At 38.4% G+C, this 25,056-nt stretch overlaps 1 protein-coding gene across 2 annotated transcripts in view; it reads left to right on the top strand.

Annotated features, from left to right (window-relative positions):
* Window positions 1–25,056, top strand: part of RELN (reelin) — a 516,612-nt gene that overhangs the window by 470,677 nt on the left and 20,879 nt on the right. For both annotated transcript variants that reach the window (XM_021682887.1, XM_021682888.1), the window contains exons 47-57: window positions 1,366–1,506; window positions 3,179–3,356; window positions 4,992–5,185; window positions 9,133–9,389; window positions 12,322–12,476; window positions 13,542–13,756; window positions 15,865–16,042; window positions 18,977–19,152; window positions 19,304–19,410; window positions 21,101–21,343; window positions 21,900–22,075. In XM_021682887.1, coding sequence (XP_021538562.1) covers window positions 1,366–1,506; window positions 3,179–3,356; window positions 4,992–5,185; window positions 9,133–9,389; window positions 12,322–12,476; window positions 13,542–13,756; window positions 15,865–16,042; window positions 18,977–19,152; window positions 19,304–19,410; window positions 21,101–21,343; window positions 21,900–22,075 — 2,020 coding nt within the window. The remainder of the gene's footprint in view (window positions 1–1,365; window positions 1,507–3,178; window positions 3,357–4,991; window positions 5,186–9,132; window positions 9,390–12,321; window positions 12,477–13,541; window positions 13,757–15,864; window positions 16,043–18,976; window positions 19,153–19,303; window positions 19,411–21,100; window positions 21,344–21,899; window positions 22,076–25,056) is intronic.

Consider the following 25,056-nt stretch of genomic DNA (forward strand, 5'->3'; position numbering starts at 1 on the left):
GGAGCAGTGCTCCAGACTGAGTAGCCAGGATGCAGGGCTGGAGGATGGGGCCCAGGAAGAGTTTAGGGTTGAAGTTAAATGCCACAGGAAGGATAGGAGGATGTTAGGTAGTCTGCTGGGAGCTGAGGAGCAAGAAGTATTATGGAAAAATCAGTGCATAGATGAGGCTCAGTAAGCAAATATCAAACTGAACTATGCATTTTCAGAACGGAGATTTTTAGTTCTGGTCTGTTTCTTTTCTAGTTTCTAAACTTAATGCATATGTTTTCAGTTAGAAAACATCAACTCTTGCTGTTGTTTGATCTTTGTCCTGCTCAAAACAAGTATCTCTCAATCAAGTGATTAACAATCTCATAATGATATCAGTATATGAATCCATAAAACAGGGGCTCCTGGCTGGCTCAGTCGGTGGAGCATGAGACTCTTGATCTCGGGGTCATGAGTTTGAGCCCCATGTTGGGTGTGGAGATAACTTAGAAAATAAAATCTTAAAGACAGTGAATCCATAAAACAAAACTTGCTTTTTCTAATTATTTCATCTGCGGGTTTCTAAATGTTCACCACCACTTGAGCCTTGAGCAGTGTTTGGATTTACTGCCATCTAGTGTCTCTGAAAACATAAGTTTATTTGTGTTTCTGAACAAGACACTTCCTAAAACTGTGCAAACGAGCAAATCTATTTCTGCTTCTGGAATGGGAGAATCTCTGTTTTGATTTTATTTATATTGCATTTGAATTAATATAAAATAAGTCTGGCCTTATTACTCTCTCTCTTTTCTCCATCCAATTATCTAGGGTTTCATTGATCCCTCTGATTTACACTCTTACTGTCTTCTTAAGACTTTCATTGTGAGAATTCCTCACTAATGCTGTCTTGAGGTGGACCAGTATGCCCACTGTACAAAAGTGTCTAGTTTTCGGGAACGCTTAGGAGTTGGAATCGAGCTTTGCAAGTCAAATGCAGAGGGGTTGGGGCAGCTCAAGGACAGGCATCTTTCCCTAATTTGCACATATAATTTAACAGCAGCCCTGGTGTCACTCCACAATGGTGCCCACACGAAATTCAGGGCTTGCTGTTCCCCTGAGGCTACTGGTGAGGATTAGTGTGAGTTTCTGTTGTAGTCTGTTTTTACAAGGCTGGGAAAGATAATCAGCCCAAAATATATTCTCAAGCTATTGCAGTTCAGTTTGGCCTGGTGTTGTTAGTCAAAGTTTTGCATAGGTAATTAAAATAATGAACGCTTTTCTGAGAATACAAGTTAGGGATGTACCCACATTTTTGTTATAGCCATCCATGCACTTGTTCAAATATACACATTTTCTTTCCCACCACATCCTTCGTTATAATTCTCTTGTTCTTCAAAGGTCCCAAGCCACTCGTTTCCGTTGGCATCAACCAGCTCCCTTTGACAAGCAGCAGACATGGGCCATAGACAATGTCTATATCGGGGACGGCTGTATAGATATGTGCGGTGGCCACGGAAGGTGCATCCGAGGAAGCTGTGTGTAAGTACATTGTGTTTTCTTCCTTCCATTGGCAGTTCCTGACTCTCATTCCAGCCAGGAGATTTTTCTGAAACTGGATTTGTAATCACTCCAAAGCTGCCGTTGGTTGTACGGTTTTCTTGAAATCTGATACTGAGCTAACTGTAGAGCTTATGGATATTGTATCTTCCTTCTTGCTTAGAGATTAGGAACTGAACAATAGCTGTCTTGTCAAGAGAAAAGTGAATTATCATCAACTGTATTTTATTTCCTTCTGTGTTCCTATGGTACACGTGAGCCCAGAAAAGGACATAGAAGAGGTTTGGGAGTTCAGTATATTCTGACCGAAAATAGTATGTCATAAGTATTTTTCTCACTTAGGCCTGAATATATGTAATAGATATGCATTACTTGTGGTTGAATTGGTATTCCTGTGTGGTTTGCATAAGAAAGTTTTTAAATGCCTGCTCAATTTGCTATCAGTGGAGAGGGCTAGTATTTTACTTAGCGAGCGTTAGCATCTTTAGAAGGATCTAAATAAAGTGTGTGTGTGTGTGCGCGCGCACGCGCATGCACAGATCTTGTGTACCACAGGCCTTTGTGCTTTATTTTCAAAGATTTTGCTGTTTGGTAGGATAGTGTGAATGAGGGTGCTGATAGAGAATTCATACCCCCTTCTCCTCTAATCTCCGCACACCTGGGAGGTCTTTCCTTTGGTTAATGATTCTAGCCTGTATCCAGAATGACCTCTGAGACCCCAGAGCCTCCAATCCGACATTCATATTTCCTCCTGTATTGAACACGGAGGTCAGTCCTTCGGTCATAGATGGCAGATGCTACCCAAAGTACCCACTGCCATTTGGAACATGGCATCTTGGATTCCTAACTGACCCAAAGCCTCTTTAAAAAGACCAATTTCCGGGGTGCCTGGGTGGCTCAGTCGTTAAGCGTCTGCCTTCAGCTCAGGTCATGATCTCAGGGTCCTGGGATCGAGCCCCGCATCGGGCTCCCTGCTCTGCGGGAGGCCTGCTTCTCCCTCTCCCCCTCCCCCTGCTTGTGTTCCCTCTCTCGCTGTGTCTCTCTCTGTCAAATAAATAAATAAAATCTTTAAAAAAAAATAAAAAATAAAAATAAAAAAGATTTTAAAAAAAGACCAATTTCCTAAGTTATTAGGACCTACCAGTTCAGTTTGGCAGCCACAATTTCTTTCTAGAGCTGTGTCACGTAGAGACAGGGCTCTAGTAAATTCTTTGAAGTTGCTTCTTTCCCTGTAAGCCCAAGTCACTACTTTAGGAATGCCTAGGGGCAGCTAATTCACAGACTATTTCTAACCTAAAGCACTGTTAAGAAAAGCAGATGAATGGGGCACCTGGGTGGCTCAGTCGTTAAGTGTCTGCCTTCAGCTCAGGTCATGATCCCAGGGTCCTGTGATCGAGCCCCGCATGAGGCTCCCTGCTCCGTGGGGAGTCTGCTGTTCCCTCTCTTGCTGTGTCTCTCTCTGTCAAATAAATAAATAAAATCTTTAAAAAAAAAAAAAAAGAAAGAAAAGCAGATGAATTCTGGAAAGCTCTGTGAAGCTAAGTAAGCTTTCATCATCCTGGGCTAGGAATAGCAGCTGTCTTCACTAATTTGAGAACACAATTGTGGAGGTTTTGTTTCATGTTGACTTTTCCTTTCTTTTCTCCGTACCCAGCTGTGACGAGCAGTGGGGTGGCCTATACTGTGAAGAGCCCGAGATCTCCCTTCCAACCCAACTCAAAGACAACTTCAATAGAGCTCCATCCAACCAGAACTGGTTGACTGTGAACGGAGGGAAACTAAGTACCGTGTGTGGCGCTGTGGCTTCAGGAATGGCTCTCCACTTCAGCGGGGTGAGTATTTGGCTACTGGTTATTCATGTCTGCATCCTCTGAGGTTCCCGCAAAAGAGTTGAGTCTCTTTTATTGGCAAATCAAGATGCAGAATTAGACACTTTAAATGCACAACCCTGATGCGAACTTGCAACTTTATACAAATCAGAAAATACTAATTATTTCCAACATTTTCCCCATCACAAATCATTCGAGACCATTTAATTATGCAAGGTAGTGTCAGCACAAGGCATATGTACGTACACATTAAAAAAGGACTTAAGTGAATTTTCATCCTGGGAGAGAGTGCTTGCACAATGTGCAAGGGTCTTCCATCTGGATGATGCTCTAATTGAAAACTCTTGAGCTTGCAACAGATTTGGGATTTAAGGAGCCAAAAATCAGGAAATTGAGCTTCAGTGTTTCCTGAATTTATTAACAACACTTACTTCTTTCTCTAAATTATCAAAAAAGAATTATCAGTAATGACTAGACATTTTTATTTATAGCAAATTATTTTGTGAATGACAACAGCAATGTTAGAAAATTTCTTTGATGGGGCACCTGGGTGGCTCAGTCAGGTAAGTGTCTGCCTTCAGCTCAAGTCGTGATCTCAGGGTCTTGGGATTGAGCCCCGCATTAGGCTCTCTGCTCAGCGGGGAGTCTGCTTCTCCCTCTCCCTCTCGGTCTGCTTCTCTCTCTCTCTGCTTCTCTCTCTCTCTTTCTCGGAAATAAATAAAATCTTAAAAAAAAAAAGAAAAAAATTTCTTTGAGAAATTTTATGGTCCTTCTAATTGCTACTAACGATGACATGTTTAAAAATAGAATTTCTTCAATACCATAATTAAGTACCCTTCATAAGCAATTTAATTTTTAAAAATTACAGATTCATTGTCAGGTCTTTATTTCCCTACCATTCCCTATCTTAGAATTTGCATTTGTGCCAATAGAGTGTATTATTTATATTCAGTGTTTTAGCCGATAGTAGCAATATAGGATTCCTGTAATCCTCAATGCTAAGAGTGCATGTTTACAATACCCTTCCTACTTAGCTAGAACTCCAAGAGGCCTAGTTTCCTGCCTATGTTCAACTAAGAATTATCTGCCTATCTACACTAATAAATTAATATAGATGACACTAAAATCAGCTATAAAAGTTTAAATAAAAATAATTACAACTATTATCTCTAATTAATAATTAAATTGTATGAAATCCTTAGATGTAGTCATTTTTAAATTTCATATTAAAATAGTTATCCCAACATGCTATTTTATTAATAGCTATTACCTTTTAAAAAATCTAAAAATGCCTGTGAATAACTGGAAATAGTTTAATAAAACAGAACAGTTACTTTAATTTCAGCTCTCATATTGCTCATAAGAAAACAAAAGAGAATCTCCTTAGAATACATCGTCCTTTGTAAGTTCTAACAATGAAATTTCAAAGTTTAGCAAATATTTGGTGAATACCTACTATATGCTAGAGGCCATGCTGGGAGCTAGGATAACGGGAAAGATGATACAAACACCAGTATTACAATACCATGGGACTTGTATTACAAAAGAAATATAAAAAGATGGAAGCCAGAGAAAACCTTTAACCTGCAATTACAATTCTTTATCACTGTTTTGTTGGATTCTGCTTTTCTCCCTTAGGGTTGCAGTCGACTGCTAGTCACCGTGGATCTGAACCTCACGAATGCCGAGTTTATCCAATTTTACTTCATGTATGGATGCCTGATTACACCGAACAACCGTAACCAAGGTGTTCTCCTGGAATATTCTGTCAACGGAGGCATTACCTGGAACCTGCTAATGGAAATTTTCTATGATCAGTACAGTAAACCTGGGTTTGTATTCTATTTTATCTTTAATAATGAGTACGTTGAGCAAAGATGCTTGATGAGGTCTGCCAGCTTTAGTCACGGGGACTGCAGGGGGCCTGGAACCATACCCACTGGTAGAGATTCTTCTGACACTGACATAAAGATAAGATTTCTGAGCTGGATAAGCAAACTGGTTTGGGTTTTTATTTTAAGAACAACTACTTTTTTAATTCCAGAATAAGATAAAATATGTTACCACAATGCCAGTCATGAATAGACCCAGTGCAGAAACCCATGTGAATTAATGAATATATGGTAATTAATTTCAACGACATTTTGGGAAAATAGAAACAGGAAGACAATATATTTATTTATTCATTCATTTATTTATATAGGGTTTATATAGTGTTCCCTCCATTTTAGAGAATTGAGGACTTGGAAATACCTAAAGTCTATTTTTTAATTATTTATTTGAAAAACCCCTGCGGGTGCCTGGGTGGCTCAGTCGTTAAGCATCTGCCTTTGGCTCAGGTCATGATCCTGGGGTCTTGGGATCGAGCCCCATGTCCAGCTCCCTGCTCAGCGGAGAGCCTGCTTCTCCCTCTCCGTCTGCCTACCACTCTACCTACTTGTGCCCTCTCTCTCTCTCTGTCAAATAAATAAATTTTAAAAAACCTTTAAAAAGAAGTCTCTTTAAAATATATATATTCTCTGCCACTGAACTATACACTTAAAATGGGAAGTTTTAGTATAACATATAGACTTGTCAAATCAATATCTTATACACACACCTGGAAAAAATGTAAGTGTTATATATATTTTACTACAATTTAAAAATATTTAAAGAAATTTTTTAGAAGTTAATAAATGGGGGTGCCTAGGTGGCTCAGTCCATCAAGTGTCTACCTTTGGCTCAGGTCGTGATTGAGTCCTGAATTGGGCTCCCTGCTCAGCAAGGAGTCTGCTTCTCCCTCTCCCTCTGCCCTTTCCCCTGCTCCCCTGCTCTCTCTCTCTCTGTATCTCTCTATCTCAAATAAATAAATAAAATCTTTTAAAAATAAATAAATAAAATATATATTCTCAAAGGGCAAAAAGCAATCAATGTGACCAATGAGAAAAGTTTAAAAAGATCTTAAAAAGTAAAAGAGCATATTTTTTAAAGTGGAAGGAGGAGAAGAGAGAAAAGAGGGTAAGAGAGAGAAAGAAGAAGGTTGGAGGAGAGGAGAGAGCAGAGGGGAGGGGAGGAGAGGGGAAAGGAGGAATGAATACAGCCCAACCAAGAAACAGAATAATTAAAAGCACCCAAAAAGGAAGACAAAACATAGATAATCCCTCGGTACATGGCAAACCAGGTACAGGCTAAAAATTAGGTCAAAGAAAAACAATGAAAGAATCTTGTAAATGGTCATTTAAATTCAATGTATCTGTTAAGAAGAGGTTCAGTTGCGAATGACAGAAAACCCCAAGTAACTTAAACAAAAGGTTTCTTTCTCTCTTAATATAAATTAGATCCAGAAGAAAGTAGCCCAGGGCTGCTACAGCCATCTCCACAAGCACCAGAGACCCAGCTTCCTTCTACCTAATACTTTTGCCACATTCAACACATGACCTCTATCTTGTGGTCCAAAAGGGCAACTCTAGCTCCTCCACATTCCCACTGGCAAAAGGGAGGATAGGCAAGAGGGGCGTGCTGTCTCTCTTTAAGGACACTTCCTAATGGTTGCCCCTATTTCCATTCACATTCCAGTAACCAGAACTTAGCCACAGAAACACACCCAGATGCAAGGGAGTCTGGACATACTGTCTTTATTCTGGGTGACTGTTCACCTCGCTAAAAAGATGGGCTCCTATTATGAAGGAAGAAGGGGAAAATGGCAGTTGAGGAAATGCCAGCCACAAGCAAACATTTAAAATCCTGCACTTGCATTAAAGTTGGAACCAGTAAAGGAATCCAGAGAAGCTAAGAAGAACACAGCGTAATAGTGCAAAAAACGTGCTCATCTATTAGTAGAAGATAATAGATAAGCCAAGTAAACCATTTCCTTAGTCTTTATGGAGAAAGTTATAAAGACTCTCAGGTATGAGTTCCTGAACATTTAGCATAATGTACAGAGAAAAGGAAGTCTCTGTATAAAGGATATAAACATAACTGTCTGATCTACTTTAGTTCTCTCAGGGAGAAACAAATTGACCAAAGTAGGAACAGTGGTCATAATTTATTTAAACTTTCAACAGCCTTAGTTAGATAAATTTCCACTCCAAAGGTTTATAAAATGTGGTCAAGGATTTATCAGAGAAAGGAAACTAATTTAGAAATAGGAAAGAAAAAAAAGATAAAGATCATTGCTTTGGGTAAAGAAGTCTATTATATGCCCTTCCAGGAGCAGATACATTTCTGATATTATTTGATATACTTTAAAATGTTAAACATGCCAAATCAATGCTGATAAGTTGTAGAAAGATCTTACAAGGTGAGACAAAAAGGGGGCAAGGAGAGGTGCAGATGAACTTCAAAATTGAAATGCCTGGGGAAATAAACTTTGGAAAAGATAATTTGCCTAAGCATTGCTGGTCTCCAGAGTGCCAGTAACTATACAGGTAAGGATCTAGGATTCACAGTCTGCACTTTCCTTGTGTCCCCTTTGGTACACAAAATGCATCTTGGTCTTAGGGTACACAAAATATGGACATGGTCCATAAAGTATTTAAATTTAAGTACTGAAAATCTAACCAAAAGCATCCTCAATTTGAAGGGATCTTGATTGGTCCCCATCTGGAATATGGCCTACTATTCTGGAATCTACCTCAAGAATGACATAAAAGAGAAAAGAGGAAGGAAAAATAAAATCAACAAGGAGATACTATGTAAATAAAACTGAAATAACGAAGAACCCTCTTCAGCGTGAAAGACAAAAACTAAAGGAGCCACCATCAAAGTCCTCAACTTAAGCGTTCTTCACAGGATGAATTTGGGCTTACTGGCCCTGTCTTGGCACACTAACACTAAGAGGCAGCCTTTAAAAGTGAAGGAAGGTAGATTAGCATGGATAAAAAGATGGGAATTTATGCAAAGGAGATTAAACCACAGGAAATTATTTCCCCCAGCCGACTTCATGGTTGTGAATACAAGTTCAAAAGGGTCTGATACATTCTTGGGCTTTAAATGCATAATTGCGATCAAGGGGTATTTTAGACCTCATGTCTAACTGGTTATGATTCATATTGGAGCATGGAGTCAGATTTGTCCATGTCTATTCTTAGTGACTGGGTTGGGGACAGCATGCTGGGCTTCTTAGCCCATGGTTCTTACTCAGCATTTCTTAGTATAATGTTTTCAATAAAACATAAAGACAAAGTCAATGTCAAACTACAAGCAACTGATAAAGTAATTACAAAAAACCTGGTACCCTCAAGCTGAGAGCCCAAATGTCCTACCACAATCCAGTGTCTAAATTCTAAGCAAATTGCTGATACTCATGGAAGTAGAATGAAATCGAGGTGCCAGGGGAAGGAAGAGATGAAACCAACCTGTAGGAGACAGAAAAAAAAAAATTTAGTCTTGGCTTATGTCTACCAAAATGCATATCCCTGGGCCTACAAATCCAGAGATGCCCCTGGGCAAGCAGAAAATTGCAAAGTCCCTTTAAGACCTGCCAGGGACAGTTAGAATAAGTAGGTGGTTCTACAGTTCTTGAATTTGTTCACATTCTGTTTCCCAATTTAGGGACTCCTGAACCTTCATAAACTCAAATCAGTTTGTCATGGTTTTTAAAAATTAAAATTTTTATATTTTAAAAATTAAAATAAAATTAATTTTTTAAATAAATTTAAAAATTTTTAAATGTTATCTCATGTCCTCCCCCCACCCATCACGTGACTTGTAACATCTTATCTCTTGTTGTAAATCTTTTACTCACATGAGACGTTTGACACGATTTCCCCACACACACACCCCCATCATTTTCTCACAGATTTGTGAATATCCTTCTCCCTCCTGATGCTAAAGAGATTGCTACTCGCTTCCGCTGGTGGCAGCCAAGACATGATGGCCTGGATCAGAATGATTGGGCCATCGACAACGTCCTCATCTCGGGCTCTGCCGACCAGAGGACCGTCATGCTGGACACTTTCAGCAGCGCCCCTGTGCCCCAGCATGAGCGCTCCCCTGCAGACGCCGGCCCTGTTGGGAGAATTGCCTTCGACATGTTTATGGAGGATAAAACTGCAGGTACATTTTTCCCTAATGCTAAATAAAAATCCAGCAGAAATGTAGTGTAGATTTAGGTCTTCTCAAAGAAGTAGAATGTGGAGCCTCTTACAGATTCTCAAATGGTATAGAGACCGTGAAAATGCTTTCACCCTTTTGTTTCTCTCAAACTTCCTGGTTTATGTTGTGACTACATCTTTTCTTTCATTCAAGCAGCAAGAATGTTTTAATAAATAGCATTTTGTAATAATACCATTTTTTTTTAGAAACTCTTCATTTCTATGTTTCCTGTATTTTCTCCTTTGGGTAGAAAGCCAACATTTCCTGGACATTTGTTTGCATATCTGAAGACAAGTGTCTTGTTTTGCTACACGTCAGATGCCTTTAGGATGGCATTTCATGTTTTCGAGAGTGTCTAAAGGTCTTGCTGGTTACTCTTCATTCTCTCTAGAAGTAGAGCAGTGATTCTGGTGAACCAGAAAAGATCTCTCCATGCTATGCTCATTTTTAATGTCTTGTTTTTGTTTTATTTCACTGAAACTCTTCTGGTCACCTTTTTTAAAGTGGTGTCTTATGTCAGGTTTGTGGCTTTTTCATGCCACATCCTTGGTTATACTACATAAAACATGGAATCCTCAGGCAAAGTAGTGATGTTTAATTATACAGCTCCTACCAACACTGCAAGTGTTATCTGAAAGAGTTATCTGAAAATCGCTCTCTGATGAAGGTTATTAAGGAGATTGACTCACACAGATCTGGTTCAGATCTTGGCTAAATTATTAATTTATTTTTTCCCCGTGTAACAATTTACATAAGTGAGTTTCTGGTCAGAGAATAATCGAAGTACTGCTTCTGTATGAATAAAAGCAAATACAGATTAGGGGTGCCTGGGTGGCTCAGTTGTTAAGCATCTGCCTTGGGCTTGGGTCATGATCCCAGGGTCCTGGGATCGAGCCCTGCGTCAGGCTCGATTATTTTTTCAAGTACCTAAAATACCCGTTTTTACTTTAGGCTTGATTGGTTATGTACAATTGAAGAATTGCACCACTGGTTTTCTAGACACTGTAATATCTACTAACAGAAGTAGTTTCTGATATTTCAGAAGAGATTGATGAGGTAGTTGATTAATGTAAACGTGCTTTCTTCAGGATTCAGAGTTCTAGCATAAAATAAAATATGTGCCCCAGAATAAACTGGTGTGGGATATTCTTAATGGAATTCAAGTTTCTATGCACTTTGACTTTTGAGTACTAGATGCAGGATTAAATGTAGCTCCCAATCCCATGAATCGGGATGGGATTTGGAATGAGAATTAACAGGTAACGGCAATGGGATTGTGTTAGCCATTTGAACCCAGACATAAACTGCTTGTTCTGTGACGTAGGTTAATGCTCAGACGAACTCCGAAGGACACAACACAGGTGAAGGCTGAGTTCCAATTACATTGTTTGGTCTCTCCTCTGACCCCTCTGACACCATACAGCTCTGTGACTCGCACAGTGGCCCCAAGCCTCCCATCATACCCGTTCGTCGCCGTCGTAAATGCTAGAGCTAACCAGGAAACTTTCAGAGACAGAGACCTATAAAACCAGAGTATATTGTGAATTTGATGCAACTTACGGATATGTTCCATTCCTAAACTTTCTGGAATAAAATCATAATGTTAAAAATACCTGTTTCAGAAAAGAAAGGACATTGTGGGCGACGTGTGTGTGTGTGTAGATGCACATGTGTGTGATTGAGAAACAGGAGGAGAGACGATAGGATGTACTCTGTGCTAATCAGGTCATAGTCTTGCTGCCCGTGTTTTCCTTCAACTCTTACAAGCCTGTTTTTAGTCACTTAATTGAGTTATAACTGACATACAAAAAGCTGTAGATTTTAATGTATACAACTTGATGAGTTTGGAGATAAGTGTACACCCATGAAACCATCACCACAATCAAGGTCATAAATTGATTAATCACCTCCTAAGGTTTCCTCACACAGGCCCCCCCCAACATTTTTTTAAGCTTCTTAGCAAATTTTTAAGTATACAATACAGTATTGGTAACTATAGGCCCTCTGTCGTACAGTAGATTTCCGGAACTTACTGCCCTGTATTCCTGAAACTTCACACATACCCTTTGACTGACATTTCTCCCTCTCCCCAGCCCCAGGTAACTGCTATTCTACTCTCTGGATCTACGAGTTTGACTATTGTAATTTGTTTAATTACCCAGATGACACTACCAGAATTTCAGTAGAAATAGCTAACTCACTTCCCTATCATATTACTAAAAACTCTTTGTCCTTTAAATCCTCCCAAAAAGTTAAATGTCTATAAGAAAAGAATTGGTATAGGGGCTCCTGGGTGGCTCAGTCATTAAGCGTCTGTCTTCGGCTCAGGTCATGATCCCGGGGTCCTGGGATCGAGCCCCGCGTCAGGCTCCCTGCTCAGCGGGAAGCCTGCTTCTGCCTCTCCCACTCTCCCTGCTTGTGTTCCCTCTCTCGCTGTGTCTCTCTCTGTCAAATAAATAAATAAAATCTTTTTTTAAAAAAAAAAAGAAAAGAATTGGTATAGGGGCACCTGGCTGGCTCAGTTGGAAGAACATGTGACTCTTGATCTTGGGGTCATAAGCTCGAGCCCCACATTGGGTGTAGAGATTACTAAAAAAAATAAACTTAAAATAAAAAGCATTGATATACAAGTCCCTTTGCTTTTCATTTATTAACATACACAATACACTTTTTTTTCCTAAATGTAGAGTTACCAATATTGGATAGTAGGTATATCTCAACCTCCTAGTATCCATGTTCCTAAAATGATATGCTTACGTTAGTGTTTTGCCTGTGGATTGTGTGTAATGTAAGAGAGATTTCTACTGAAAATAATATGAGATCTTGCTTAAAGTGAAAAGTTGCTTCAAGTAATTTTGCTATAAATTTGTCATAAAATTTTTGTTCATTTAAGTGAATGAGCATTGGCTATTCCATGATGATTGCATGGTAGAAAGATTCTGTGACTCCCCCGATGGCGTCATGATTTGCGGCAGCCATGATGGAAGAGAAGTCTACGCAGTGACCCATGACCTGACTCCCACGGAAGGCTGGATCATGCAGTTCAAGGTAAAAATATGGTTACACAAGTAACCATCCACTAGCAATATAAAAATGAAAAAAGAATCTGTAGAGACAAAGATCATACATTTCATTGACTTAATCTATACTTTGAAAAATAAAATGTAATGTTTCGGTAATGTTCATCTCAACTATATATAACTTAATGATTAAAAGTGATTAGGATGATTTTACTTCTGAACTATGCCAAGGTAAAACTTTCATAAATGTGTTTCTACTCAAGATTAAATACTGACAGATCAAAATAGTGACAATAAAAATGTAGGACACTTATTTCAGTTCCCAGAGTCTAAATCATTATATGACTTAGCCAGTTTCTTCCTTTAAGAGAAGCTTAAAGTTATTATGGTTATAACTACGTTTTGTTTTTTTTTTACAAGAGCATTTTAATGTTTCTAGAGAAAGAAAATTCTAGAAAACAAAGGCATGATTAGCATTAATGCCAGCATCAGTTTTGGCCAAGATTTTATGTCAACCAATTTATTTTATGTCAACCAATTTATTGTCTACCTCACTCCCAGTGTATTAACAACAAATGTTGCAGGATGCCTATCTGCATCAACAAGGGTATTGTGCCTTATTAAAAGTACCTTCTGTTATCACTTCATTGCATCTTACTTGTAGTTGAAAGTGATTTATGGAGAGTCATAAATTGTACAACAAAATAGTAAACTTGGAAAAGCTGTTAGCAATCCTTCTTGGTCGAGCATTCTGCCAAATAAAAGTGCCAGACCATTAGCACAACAAACAACAATTTGTAAGAGTGGGCCCAGGCCTTCCAAGGCAGTCAGCCAGCCATGGCAGAAGCACAGCTTTCAGCTTCTCTCCAAAGTCCCTGCACAATATATTTGGCACTTTCTATAATTTGTCACCTTGGGCAACCACATCAACTCTCTCATCTATCAGCAGAACAGATAATGAACCTGAAAATACAGGATGGATGTGGTACAGCGTCTATCAAGTGATCGGCAACTTTCCTGTTGCCAAGTCCTTAGAGCAGACACATGTAATATGGTTTTAATCCTTTAACAATCTTTCTTTTCTGTGTACTAGATCTCTGTTGGATGTAAAGTATCTGAAAAAGTTGCCCAGAATCAAATTCATGTGCAGTACTCTACCGACTTTGGTGTGAGCTGGAATTATCTGGTCCCTCAGTGCTTACCTGCAGACCCCAAATGTTCTGGAAGTGTTTCTCAGCCATCTGTATTCTTTCCAACCAAAGGGTGGAAAAGGATCACCTACCCACTCCCTGAAAGCTTAGTGGGGAAGTAAGTAAAAAATTAAAGCCTGGGTTCCAAGCATCCAGAAGTTCTTTAGGGACACCTGTTGAGCCTGAAATTCTGTGTAATTGTGGGTAAAATGCTCTCTTACCCCTAACTCTAAAGGTTCTCTAATTGGTGACCTCCATGATGAGCTACCTTGAGGAGACCTCAAGTTTTAATCCTCAGACTTGGGCCTTGGTAGGCCCTTCCATTTCCCAGGTTTTAATCTCTGAACATGGGGACAGACCAATAGTGATAGTCTTAGAGCCACATGAAAAGGTGTATGTTTCCTCATGGATCTGGTAGACTGTGGTCCACCATGCATCACACGCTTTCCATATTACTACTGCCTTATCACTCCATAGATGGAGCCAGGAACAAATCCTAACCAGTCATGCTATTTGTACAAATCCTAATTCTTCGTGCTGTCTGTGCAAGTGTGCTTTGTAGATTTCATTTTTTCTCTGACCAAAGCATTAAGTTCTGCACCTGCAGTGAAAAGTCATTAGCTGGGAGCAGTGGTGAGCCAAGATGATTAAACTGTTTCCTGAGAAGTCTGTGGATGAGTTAATTTAAAGCAATTCCAAAAGATTTGCCTTTAACTGTAAAATTAGGAAAAAAGATACACTGGAGAAAATGACAGGCATACCTCCACCATATGAATCATAGAGCCTGGCTAAATGCAAAACCTTCTTATGAAACAGAATTATGATATATGACCAGAACATATAGAGCCTTTAAATAAGGCGCTTGCACTGGGCTTTTCCAGTGTGCCATAAAAATCATTTACTACATGATCACTCACTGTTTCCTGGAACAAATCTAAAGGGCTTTATCAATTAACGTGCTAGGAAATTAGATCAGGATACTTTCCGCTGCAGATAATAGAAAACCCAATTCAAATGGACTCAATTAAAAATGAAATGTATTATAGCTATAATGAAAAACTCCAAAGACAAGTGGACTCGAGCATGGGTTGATTCACAAGCTCAAAAATGTCCTCAAGGACATTGTTACTTCTTTCTCTTTGACCCTGCCTCTTGCCACACTGTCCACACATTGGTGTCACACTCAGCCCTCATGAACATAGACACTTGCAGAAAACTGAAGCAGAATGCATCCTTACCTATGTCCAGTGGGAAAGAAAGAGAGTTGCTTTTCTTTCAGAACAACTACCTCCTCGCATCCCATTGGTACAAATTAGCTCAAGAAAGCCCATCCCTGACTCCAGTCAGTGGCTAGGGGAGTTATCCATATGACTCACCGGGGGTGAAATGGATGCTAGGGAGCCACCACGATGTCATTGCTTCATTTGCCCCCCCATCCTCTCTCTTTTTTTTATAATGAGGTATAACTTACGTTCAGTAAGATGCACACATCTTAATCGTGCAAACCATGTAACCACCCCATAAACTAAGATACAGAACATTTACATCACCCCAGAAAGTTTCCTCATGTACTTTGAACTCTTTACACCAAAACTGTACAGCATGTTTTGATATAGGGTTAATTATGAGGCTTGTATTTTCCCCCAGAAGACACAGCAATGATGAAATCAAAATCTCAGGGAAATTGCCCTTTAAAAAACCCTTTCAAAATTGTTTTCTAATTAGCAGAGTTGTTCTGAGAATATTGATCATCTTTGGGGATTCAGAAGTTGCTGTTTCCCAATCACCTGAGGGCTGTGTGCATGCTGGCAAGTCTCTGTCAGAGGATGTGCTCACCTTCTGTACAATTTCAGAAATGGCAGTTAATGGGTCTAAATGGCAGCACAACCATTGGACTCCAGCTCATAAATAACTTCATTTCTGATAGTTACAGATTTGTATTTTAAAATGTTCCTATTGCTTGAAATAGAGATTCCACTGTATTTTCATTCTGTCTTACAAGTTTGCTCACAGATCATAAAATTTAAATGAAACTGGCTTTAAAGGACCATTACTAGAAATAGATAATGGTGGTCAGAAAACATTTTTTATTAATGCATTTCATCCTGCCAGAGTGTCTTAAATGGTTTTTTTTTTCTCTTGAGTACTGAATGTGTACACATAGGAAAATGGACCTGAATAAAGTTAGCTTTGGTTCTCACTCCTTTGCTTTTGTGTTGTCAATAGTCCAGTAAGATTGAGGTTCTATCAGAAGTACTCAGATACGCAGTGGGCAATCGATAATTTCTACCTGGGCCCTGGATGCTTGGACAACTGTAGAGGCCATGGAGATTGTTTAAAGGAACAGTGCATCTGTGATCCAGGATACTCTGGGCCCAATTGCTACTTGACTCACACTCTGAAGGTAATGTTAAAGCCATCAAAAGAAGCATTTATCCACACTGCAGGTCATGCCTGAAGAAACATTGTGTGAGGCTAATACTTTATAACAGCATTCTCTGGGGGCCCCAGTAAATAAATCTTTGGATGGCAACTAAAGAATATGTCTTAGGTTTCTTAGATACAAAAATATTAGGATCAAGGCTGGTACAATTTATCAGTTTATAAAATAAACCAGACTGTATCAATTAAAGAACATAAATACTCTGCTTTTTTTTTTAAAGCAGGCTCTTAATTTGAAATCAATATTAATTCTTCTTCACGTTTTCAGTAGATGTACTGTTTGAAAGAAGATGTTAATGTTATGAAGCAAATAACCTAGATTCATTATCACAAAGAAACAAATTTTCAGAAATGACTAATCAGTACCTGCATTTTTTTAATTGAATTATAATTGACATACAATGTTATTTTAACTGCAGGTATGCAACACAGTGATTGGATAATTCCATGCATTACTCAGTGCTCACCATGATAAGTGTAGTCCCCATTATGTCACCAACCAACATTATTACAATATTATCATGACCTGAATTTTTGTTCAGAAAATTCAGTGTTCTGATGAGCAGTGCTGAAACGTGGCTGGTATTAAGAATAGAGAGGTCAGGGGTGCCTGGGTGGCTCAGTTGGTTAAGCGGCTGCCTTCGGCTCAGGTCATGATCCTGGAGTCCTGGGATCGAGTGCTGCATCGGGCTCCCCACTCAGCGGGGAGTTTGCTTCTCCCTCTGACCCTCCCCTCTCTCTCATGCTCTGTCTCATTCTCTCTCTCAAATAAATAAATAAAATCTTTAAAAAAAAAAAAAAAGAAAAGAGAGGTCATTCTTGGAAACTTTAGCTGTTACATCATTATTTAATGTGCAAAGTAAATACAGTTGCCCAACACAGTTGCCATATATGCATTCTGTTTCTGCGAACAAATTCAGTGCATTCGTCACTGCAGTAGCAGAAAAACGACTAAGCCAAAAAAGCACAAGTGGATGAAATCAAATATGTAAGTGGCAAACAATGTAAACCAAACCTGTCCTGTCATTTTTTTTCCTATAAGACACCAACAGCTTTGGAATTAATAAGTTAAAAAAATAACATTGGAGCAATACTCACTTGTGTCTGAAGCTGTTGTCTGTTTGTTATCAAATGAGATTATAACATGAGAAACCTAGCCATAGATAATGAATTAACTAAAAAAAAAATCTAGTTTCATGAGCATTCAAATTTTGTTAATATTCCTCAGTTGGATAAGAAATTATACAAGTCTATATTATGAACTCCGATCAGACCTTTCTAATGAGAGTTTACATGGTTAACAGTGCATGTCTTCTGACTCTTGTGTTCTTATGTGTAAACCTCCCTTTTTAAAATTGCATTTATTTGTTGGGGTGCCTAGGTGTGTCAGTCAGTTAAGCATCCAACTCTTGATCTCAGTTCAGGTCTTGATCTCAGGGTTGTGAGTTCAAGCCCTGCATTGAGCTCCATGCTGGGCGTGGAGCCTACTTAAAAAAAAAAAATTATGTTTATTTGCTCATATCAGTAAGATAAGGAAAGACTGCCATGTGACTACATGTCCTTAACTATAAAGATGATTATGTTCTGAGTTTGAAGAGAGTCCTTTTAAATCATTTTAACTACACAGTAAGATACCAACTACACAACTCATCTAAAGAAATGAAAAAGTAGTTTTTCTGTATACAGTTACTGCAATTGCAACTGTAACAAATTGTTTTCATGATACATCATTTCTATCATTTAAGAAACAAAAAAAAGAATCATGCCTCAACACAGTGCAAAACTACTATGGACAAAAAGAATGTACCATGGACAAAATGAATAGAAAAATCAGGATGTTTACAACGATGTGAGGGGATGAAATAATTTTGCATAAAATGTAACCATAACAGACCCTAATATTTTATTTATCTACTCTCTTTGGAAAATAGACTATTCCTGATTGTTGGTCATTCTTAGGATAAACTGGAGACCTGGGGAAAATATTCTAGATTTTGAGTATTTCTCATCATCATCCTGAATCTTGACCCTGATAAACATGTAAAACCTGACTTCCAAGGTTGATTTTCTTTTGACTTCATACAAAAAGCTTTGGTTTCAAATGTCCCTGACTAACCATATGGACATTCTAAGTTCACACTGTCCTAGAAGCTAAAGGGTCCTGGTTGCTTAAAGCGGTCGCCAGAGTAGGGGGGCACACACTCCTGGGGGAAAACAAAACAACCCATTGAAAAATGTTAGGGAAAAAAGTGCTAGAACATCTGTTTTATTTTATCTTATGCCTTTAAATTTTCATTTTTTATGCATGTTTCATTATATGATAAATTACAATTGTACTTTTATATACAATATAAATATTTGGAGAATATATGCTTAAGTAACTTCACAAATAGGAGTGTTACTATAGGGGCGCCTGAGTGGCTCAGTCGGTTAAGCATCTGCCTTTGGCTCAGGTCATGATCCCAGGGTCCTGGGATCGAGTCCCGCATCGGGCTCCTTGCTCCGCGGGAAGCCTGCTTCTCCCTCTCCCACTCCCCCTGCTTGTGTTCCCTCTCTGACTGTGTCTCTCTCTGTCAAAAAAATAAATAAAATCTTAAAAAAAAAAAAAAAAGGAGTGTTACTATCGCCAACTTGCAATTGTTTTATTTTATGATTCTTTCTAGACTTAAAATTCCAATGACTGAACATTATTTAATCACTTTACATGATCATAATATATGATGAAAAAGAACGTTTGTAGAGATATCTTGGCTTTTTTTTTTTTAATATCTTTGGAAAAGCATTTGAAATCAGCCCTATTTTTTCAAGTCCAAGATGAAACTGTGTTGTCTAAACTATTCCATAGTTATTATCTGAAATTGTTACTTTTAACCACATCCCACTTACTTGTTTCCAGACTTTCCTGAAGGAACGCTTTGACAGTGAAGAAATCAAGCCTGATTTATGGATGTCTTTAGAAGGTGGAAGTACCTGTACCGAGTGTGGGATTCTTGCCGAGGACACCGCGCTCTATTTTGGGGGATCCACTGTGAGACAAGCTATTACTCAAGATCTGGATCTCAGAGGGGCCAAGTAAGTCGGTTTTGGTTATTTTTATCACAGCATCGCAAGTTGGCCCCAAAGTAAGGAACACATTTACGGGAGAAGTTGTTATCCAGGACTTGAGTAGACTATTTGTTCTAATTCACTATTCTGATGGATAATAATGTGTGTTTGCATTCAGATTCCTGCAATACTGGGGGCGCATCGGTAGTGAGAACAACATGACCTCCTGCCATCGGCCCATCTGCCGGAAGGAAGGCGTGCTGTTGGACTACTCTACCGATGGAGGCACGTTTCAGGGGTGAAAGCCACACCTTGGAGCAGATTCCCAGTTTACATCCAGTGCCCCTCCGTAAAATTTCTGCAAAGCTTTGCTGCCTTTGCAGTGAGAATAGCGAAAATCACAAAGAGAAAGCTGCAGATCTTAGTCACGTTACGTTTCCATACATGAGACCTGTGTGTTCCACAGAATCTACCCACGAGGGGATAAGAGAGAAATCACACCAAAAAATAAGCTCCAAGCTTTATGAATAAAGAAAAAAATCTGTGTAACTGAAGCTTGATTATCAATGACATAATTAAGAAATAAATTTTATATGGTTTCCAAGTTAAGATCATTTTAAAAAACATTTTAAAAGCTTTTGTGTGAACAATAAATAACAATAAGTCTATAAGAAAATTTTATTGTGAAAGAAGATAATCTGAATTCATGAGTCTTTCAAAAAATATTTTAATAAAATTCGATTGTATTATTTTGAAGTAGCTGAAACCAGACCAAAAATACCGTGAAGTCCTTAGAAGATCAGTTTTAGCAGATAGGTATCATTTGAATAACTAGCAGAGAAATAGATGAACTTAAAGTATTTTAGGGTATTCAAAAGTGTTTCCTTAAGTAATTTAAACATCCCACCTACACTTTTATCAACTGATAAGAGGGAAACTTCTTATCAGTCCAACAAAATAAAAATTGCCTAGAATTAAAATAGCTACATTAAAATGTTAAATTACTAGGAGCTCCTGTCCAGAAACATGCAAAACATGGATGTAACTCATTATTTATGAAAAATAATGCACATAGTAATCTAGAACAAAATTTTAAGAACAGAAAATATATAATTTTTACTTCAGTGTTTTTATTTTTGGCCCAATATTTCTAATTTTTTAAAATATTTTTTATTGTTATGTTAATCACCATACATTACATCATTAGTTTTTGATGTAGTGTTCCATGATTCATTGTTTGCGCATAACGCCCAGTGCTCCATGCAGAACGTGCCCTCTTTAATACCCATCACCAGGCTAACCCATCCCCCCACCCCCCTCCCCTCTAGAATGCTCAGTTTGTTTCTCAGAGTCCATCGTCTCTCATGGTTCATATCCTCCTCCAATTCGCCCCCTTCATTCTTCCCCTCCTGCTATCATCTTTTTTTTAAAATATATAATGTATTATTTGTTTCAGAGGTACAGATCTGTGATTCAACAGTCTTGCACAATTCACAGAGCTCACCATAGCACATACCCTCCCCAGTGTCTATCACCCAGCCACCCCATCCCTCCCACCCTCCACCACTCCAGCAACCCTCACTTTGTTTCCTGAGATTAAGAATTCCTCATATCAGTGAGGTCATATGATACATGTCTTTCTCTGATTGACTTATTTTGCTCAGCATAACACCCTCCAGTTCCATCCACGTCATTGCAAATGGCAAGATCTCATTCCTTTTGATGGCTGCATAATATTCCATTGTGTATATATACCACATCTTCTTTATTGGCCCAATATTTCTAACTACCCTTCCCCTCATACCATCAGCCTGGTTTATGAAACAGTGGTGAACACTTATAGTAAAGTCAATGAAACCAACTCTCATTTCCTCGTTGATGCTTTTTTTGGGAAGCTTATGGTAGCTGCAGTCTACTGTTGGTTTGTGGAGTTTTTTCCAGATATGTTACTATGTTGGTGTATTTGTTACGATAGGAATTACTTGGACTTTGCTCCATGAGATGGATTACCAGAAATACATCTCTGTTCGACATGACTACATCCTCCTCCCCGAAGACGCCCTCACCAACACAACTCGACTTCGCTGGTGGCAGCCTTTTGTGATCAGCAATGGACTCGTGGTCTCTGGAGTGGAGCGTGCACAGTGGGCACTAGACAACATACTGATTGGAGGAGCAGAAATCAATCCTAGTCAACTTGTCGACACTTTTGATGATGGTAAGAATTTTGTGAGCCTTTTGTCTGCTTATTCTTTAGATGAGTTACCACATGAAAAGCATTCAGAAGAGTACCTAGCACATATTCACTGCTCAACAAATATTAGCTATTCTTTCACCCAGTGGTCTGTAAATCTTCAATATTAACTGTTTGTTGAAATGTCAACTGAGAATTTAATAAATTCTGTTAAAGACAAAATGTCTAGCTCTAAATATAATTTGAAATTTCAATATCCAAAATAATTTTAGTTTCTTTAGGAATTTCTGCACCACAGAGATGCACATTGCGTTGTTTTAAAAGTGTGTCAAAAACTTTGTAATAGTGCAAGTCAACCAGACGAGCAGTGACAGTTTTTAACTTAGGTAATCATTATGTGAACATTTAATAATATTTTCTAAATTTGATTAATCACCTTGGATTTATATATTATACCAATTATATAAAAATCATTCTTAAATAAGGCTGAGCAAAAAGGCAGAGCATAGACATTTAAGTAATTAAACAATAAACCAACAAGAGAGTAACATGCCATATTGCTTCCAATTTACCTTAACAGAAGGTACTTCCCATGAAGAAAACTGGAGTTTTTACCCTAATGCAGTAAGGACAGCAGGATTCTGTGGCAATCCATCCTTCCACCTCTACTGGCCGAATAAAAAGAAGGACAAGACTCACAATGCTCTCTCCTCCAGAGAACTCATTATACAGCCAGGATATATGATGCAGTTTAAAGTAAGGGGAAGTGGCTCCAAACAGAATATGGCATTACATTACATTGGGGATGGAGGATGGGGAGAATGCTTATTTGAACAACTCTAAGGAAATGATTGATTTCATTCATTAAAAGAGACTTTATCTTATGAAGAAAAGAAGTAATCTTTAGCAAAGCCCTTTATCAGATAGGATTATTTGAGCACAGATAAAATCAATTAGTATGTTGGGACATAGCAAGAAATGTAACTATATTGTATTTCATAAATGTAATCTTGAGTTCAGTTTCCCAAACCCTGGAAATGAAAAGCTCACATGGGTACCTCTGCCTACTCTGCCTATTTTTCTTTCTCTCTCTCTCTCTCTCTCACACGCACACACACACAGTTTCTGTACCTCTTACTCTACACTGATTTCATATATTAAGCCACTTTCTATCCTTTTCTATCATGTCTTTCTTTTTTTTTTTTTTGGTCTCTGACTTCTAAACACAAACGTGTACAGTAGCCTGGTTGGAACTCCTCCAAATCCTCAGATTTAAAAAGGACTCTCAAATTTTTTACATGCATATTTTATTCATAGAGGAGGGTAAAAGGGAAGTCAGAGAGATCATTAATAGTCAGATTATCCGAGAGAAAGATAAAGCAATATCAATTGATGTTTTTTTCATTATAAAACATATTTTTTTAAAAGGGGTATTACAGAAATACACTTTGTTACTAGATTACTTTAAAGACAAACATTGGTTGTTTACTTAAAACATTTGTTAAATGTTTTAAAAAGATGTCCTACAATGATGGTTAATAGTAAGAATCCTTTCTAGCAGGAATAAAAATGTATTCACAGCTGGTAGGAGAGAGAAATGGGGAGCTGTTATTTAATGGGTATAGAGCTTCATTTTTGCAAGATTTAAAAGTTCAGATCTTTTGCAAAAAAGATGGGGGTACGGGTATTCACTGTTTTTCTCAGCTTTATGTTAAACTTTCCTTCAGAGACTAAAGGGTGAGGAAATCTCCCCAAATGTTACCACTCCCTAGGACTATCCTTAACTTAGTGGCATGAAGGATGCTCAAGGTCATGTTCAGTGTTACACCACCCCTAATTCCAAGCCACCTCCTGTAAGAGTGAAGATTTTTCCTCTCCCAGGCCCACACTGGGCCCCTATCAAAGCCATCATATTTGATTAAGTTGATAGGAGCCTCCTGTCTTGCTGCCTCTGTTAACCCAGAACTGAAGAGATGGACATCTTCTTCTCTAACCGAATCCATTTGTTTAAAAAAAGAAAAAAGTTCATCCCCAAAAATGTAGTACTTAAAGTATCACCAACACTGCATTTTTCTAAGTCACCATAGACTTCCTAAACTTCACCCGTTTCTTACCTTTCCTTTCCAATCTGTACCCCTGGGCACTGTTGTCTTTGCCCTCCCCGGCTGGTGCCATCATGTTCTTGTCCCTTGGCTCTGGGTTCTCTGCCAGTTTTCCTCTTACCTCCTTGGAATCTACTTTTGCCTCCTTTTTGGCTCTTCTTCTTCCTCCAACCCTCTAGATGCCAGCATTTTGTAGTACTTCTCCATTCTCTTCTCTCTTAGATATTCTCCCCATTGAGAATTCCATTCATCCTTTGGCTTCTTTAAGACCAGCTCCCAGATCTGCCTTTCCAGCCTTGACTGGTTCACCAACAATTAATTCAGTACTTTTACATTCTGTGTACATTTCTACACCTTCATCATCCTGGCATCTCAACTCGCAGTGGCAAACAGTGAACTTCATCTCTTCCCTTTCCCTACCAGCTCCTCTTTCTAATTCTCCTGTTTCTATTGGTGACACTCCCTGTGACTTACTCATCAGCTTTAAAAGTTGAAGTAGTCTTTGATTTTTCATTCTTCACTTTTCACATCTAATCAGCTACTGTTGCCTTTTGAGTCTAATGTCCAGTGTCCCTGGAAAAAAAATTGGGCCTGGTTATTTCTGTACAAAAACTTTTATGTCTTTGAGAAAAAACTTTTCTCAAAGGTTAAGAGCTTGCTCTTTTAGCTTTTTTTGTTTTTATTATTGAAGTATAATTGACATAAAATGTTATATTAGTTTTAGGTGTACAGTATAGAGATTCGACAGTCTGTACATTACTCAGTACTCACCACGACGATAAGAGTAGTCACTACCTGTCACTTTACAATGTTATTACAATATTTTCATCTATTTGATCCATTCCTCCTACCCACCTCCCCTCTAGCAATCACCAGTTTGTTCTCTGTATTTATAAGTCTATTTCTATTTGTTTTGTTTTTTAGATTACACAAATTAGTGAAATCATATGGTATTTGTCTCTCTCTAATTATTTCACTTAGCATAATACCCTCTAGATCCATCCATGTTGTCAGAAATGGCAAGATCTTATTCTTTTTTATGGCTGAGTAATATTCCATTTGTATATATGTACCCCATATCTTTGTCCATTCATCTATTCATGGACACTTGGATAGCTTCCATATCTAGGCTATTGTAAATAATGCTTCAGTGAACATAGGGGTGCATATATCTTTTTGAATTAGTGTGTTCACTTTCTTTGGTACATACTTAGCAGTGGAATTACTGGATCATTTGGTATTTCTATCCTTAATTTGTTGAGGAACCTCCATACTGTTTGCCATAGTGGCTGTACCCAATATAGATTCCCACCAGCTGTGCCCAAAGGTTCCCTTTCATCCACATCCTCACCAACACTTATTATTTCTTATCTTTTTGATACTAGCCATTCTGATTTGTGTGAGGTGATATCTTGATATCTCACTGTGGTTTGATCTGCATTTCCCTGATGATTAGTGAGGTTGAGCATCTTTTCTTGTGTCTCTTGGCCATCTGTATGTCCTCTTTGGAAACATATTCGGGTCCTCTGCCCATTTTTTAATCAGATTTTTGTTTGTTTTGAGTTGCGTAAGTTCTTTATACATCTTGGGTATTAACCCCTTATCAGATATATCATTTGCAAATATCTTCTTCCA

The sequence above is a fragment of the Neomonachus schauinslandi genome, chromosome 12, assembly GCF_002201575.2.
Source record: "Neomonachus schauinslandi chromosome 12, ASM220157v2, whole genome shotgun sequence".
In the NCBI taxonomy this organism is placed as follows: domain Eukaryota; kingdom Metazoa; phylum Chordata; class Mammalia; order Carnivora; family Phocidae; genus Neomonachus; species Neomonachus schauinslandi.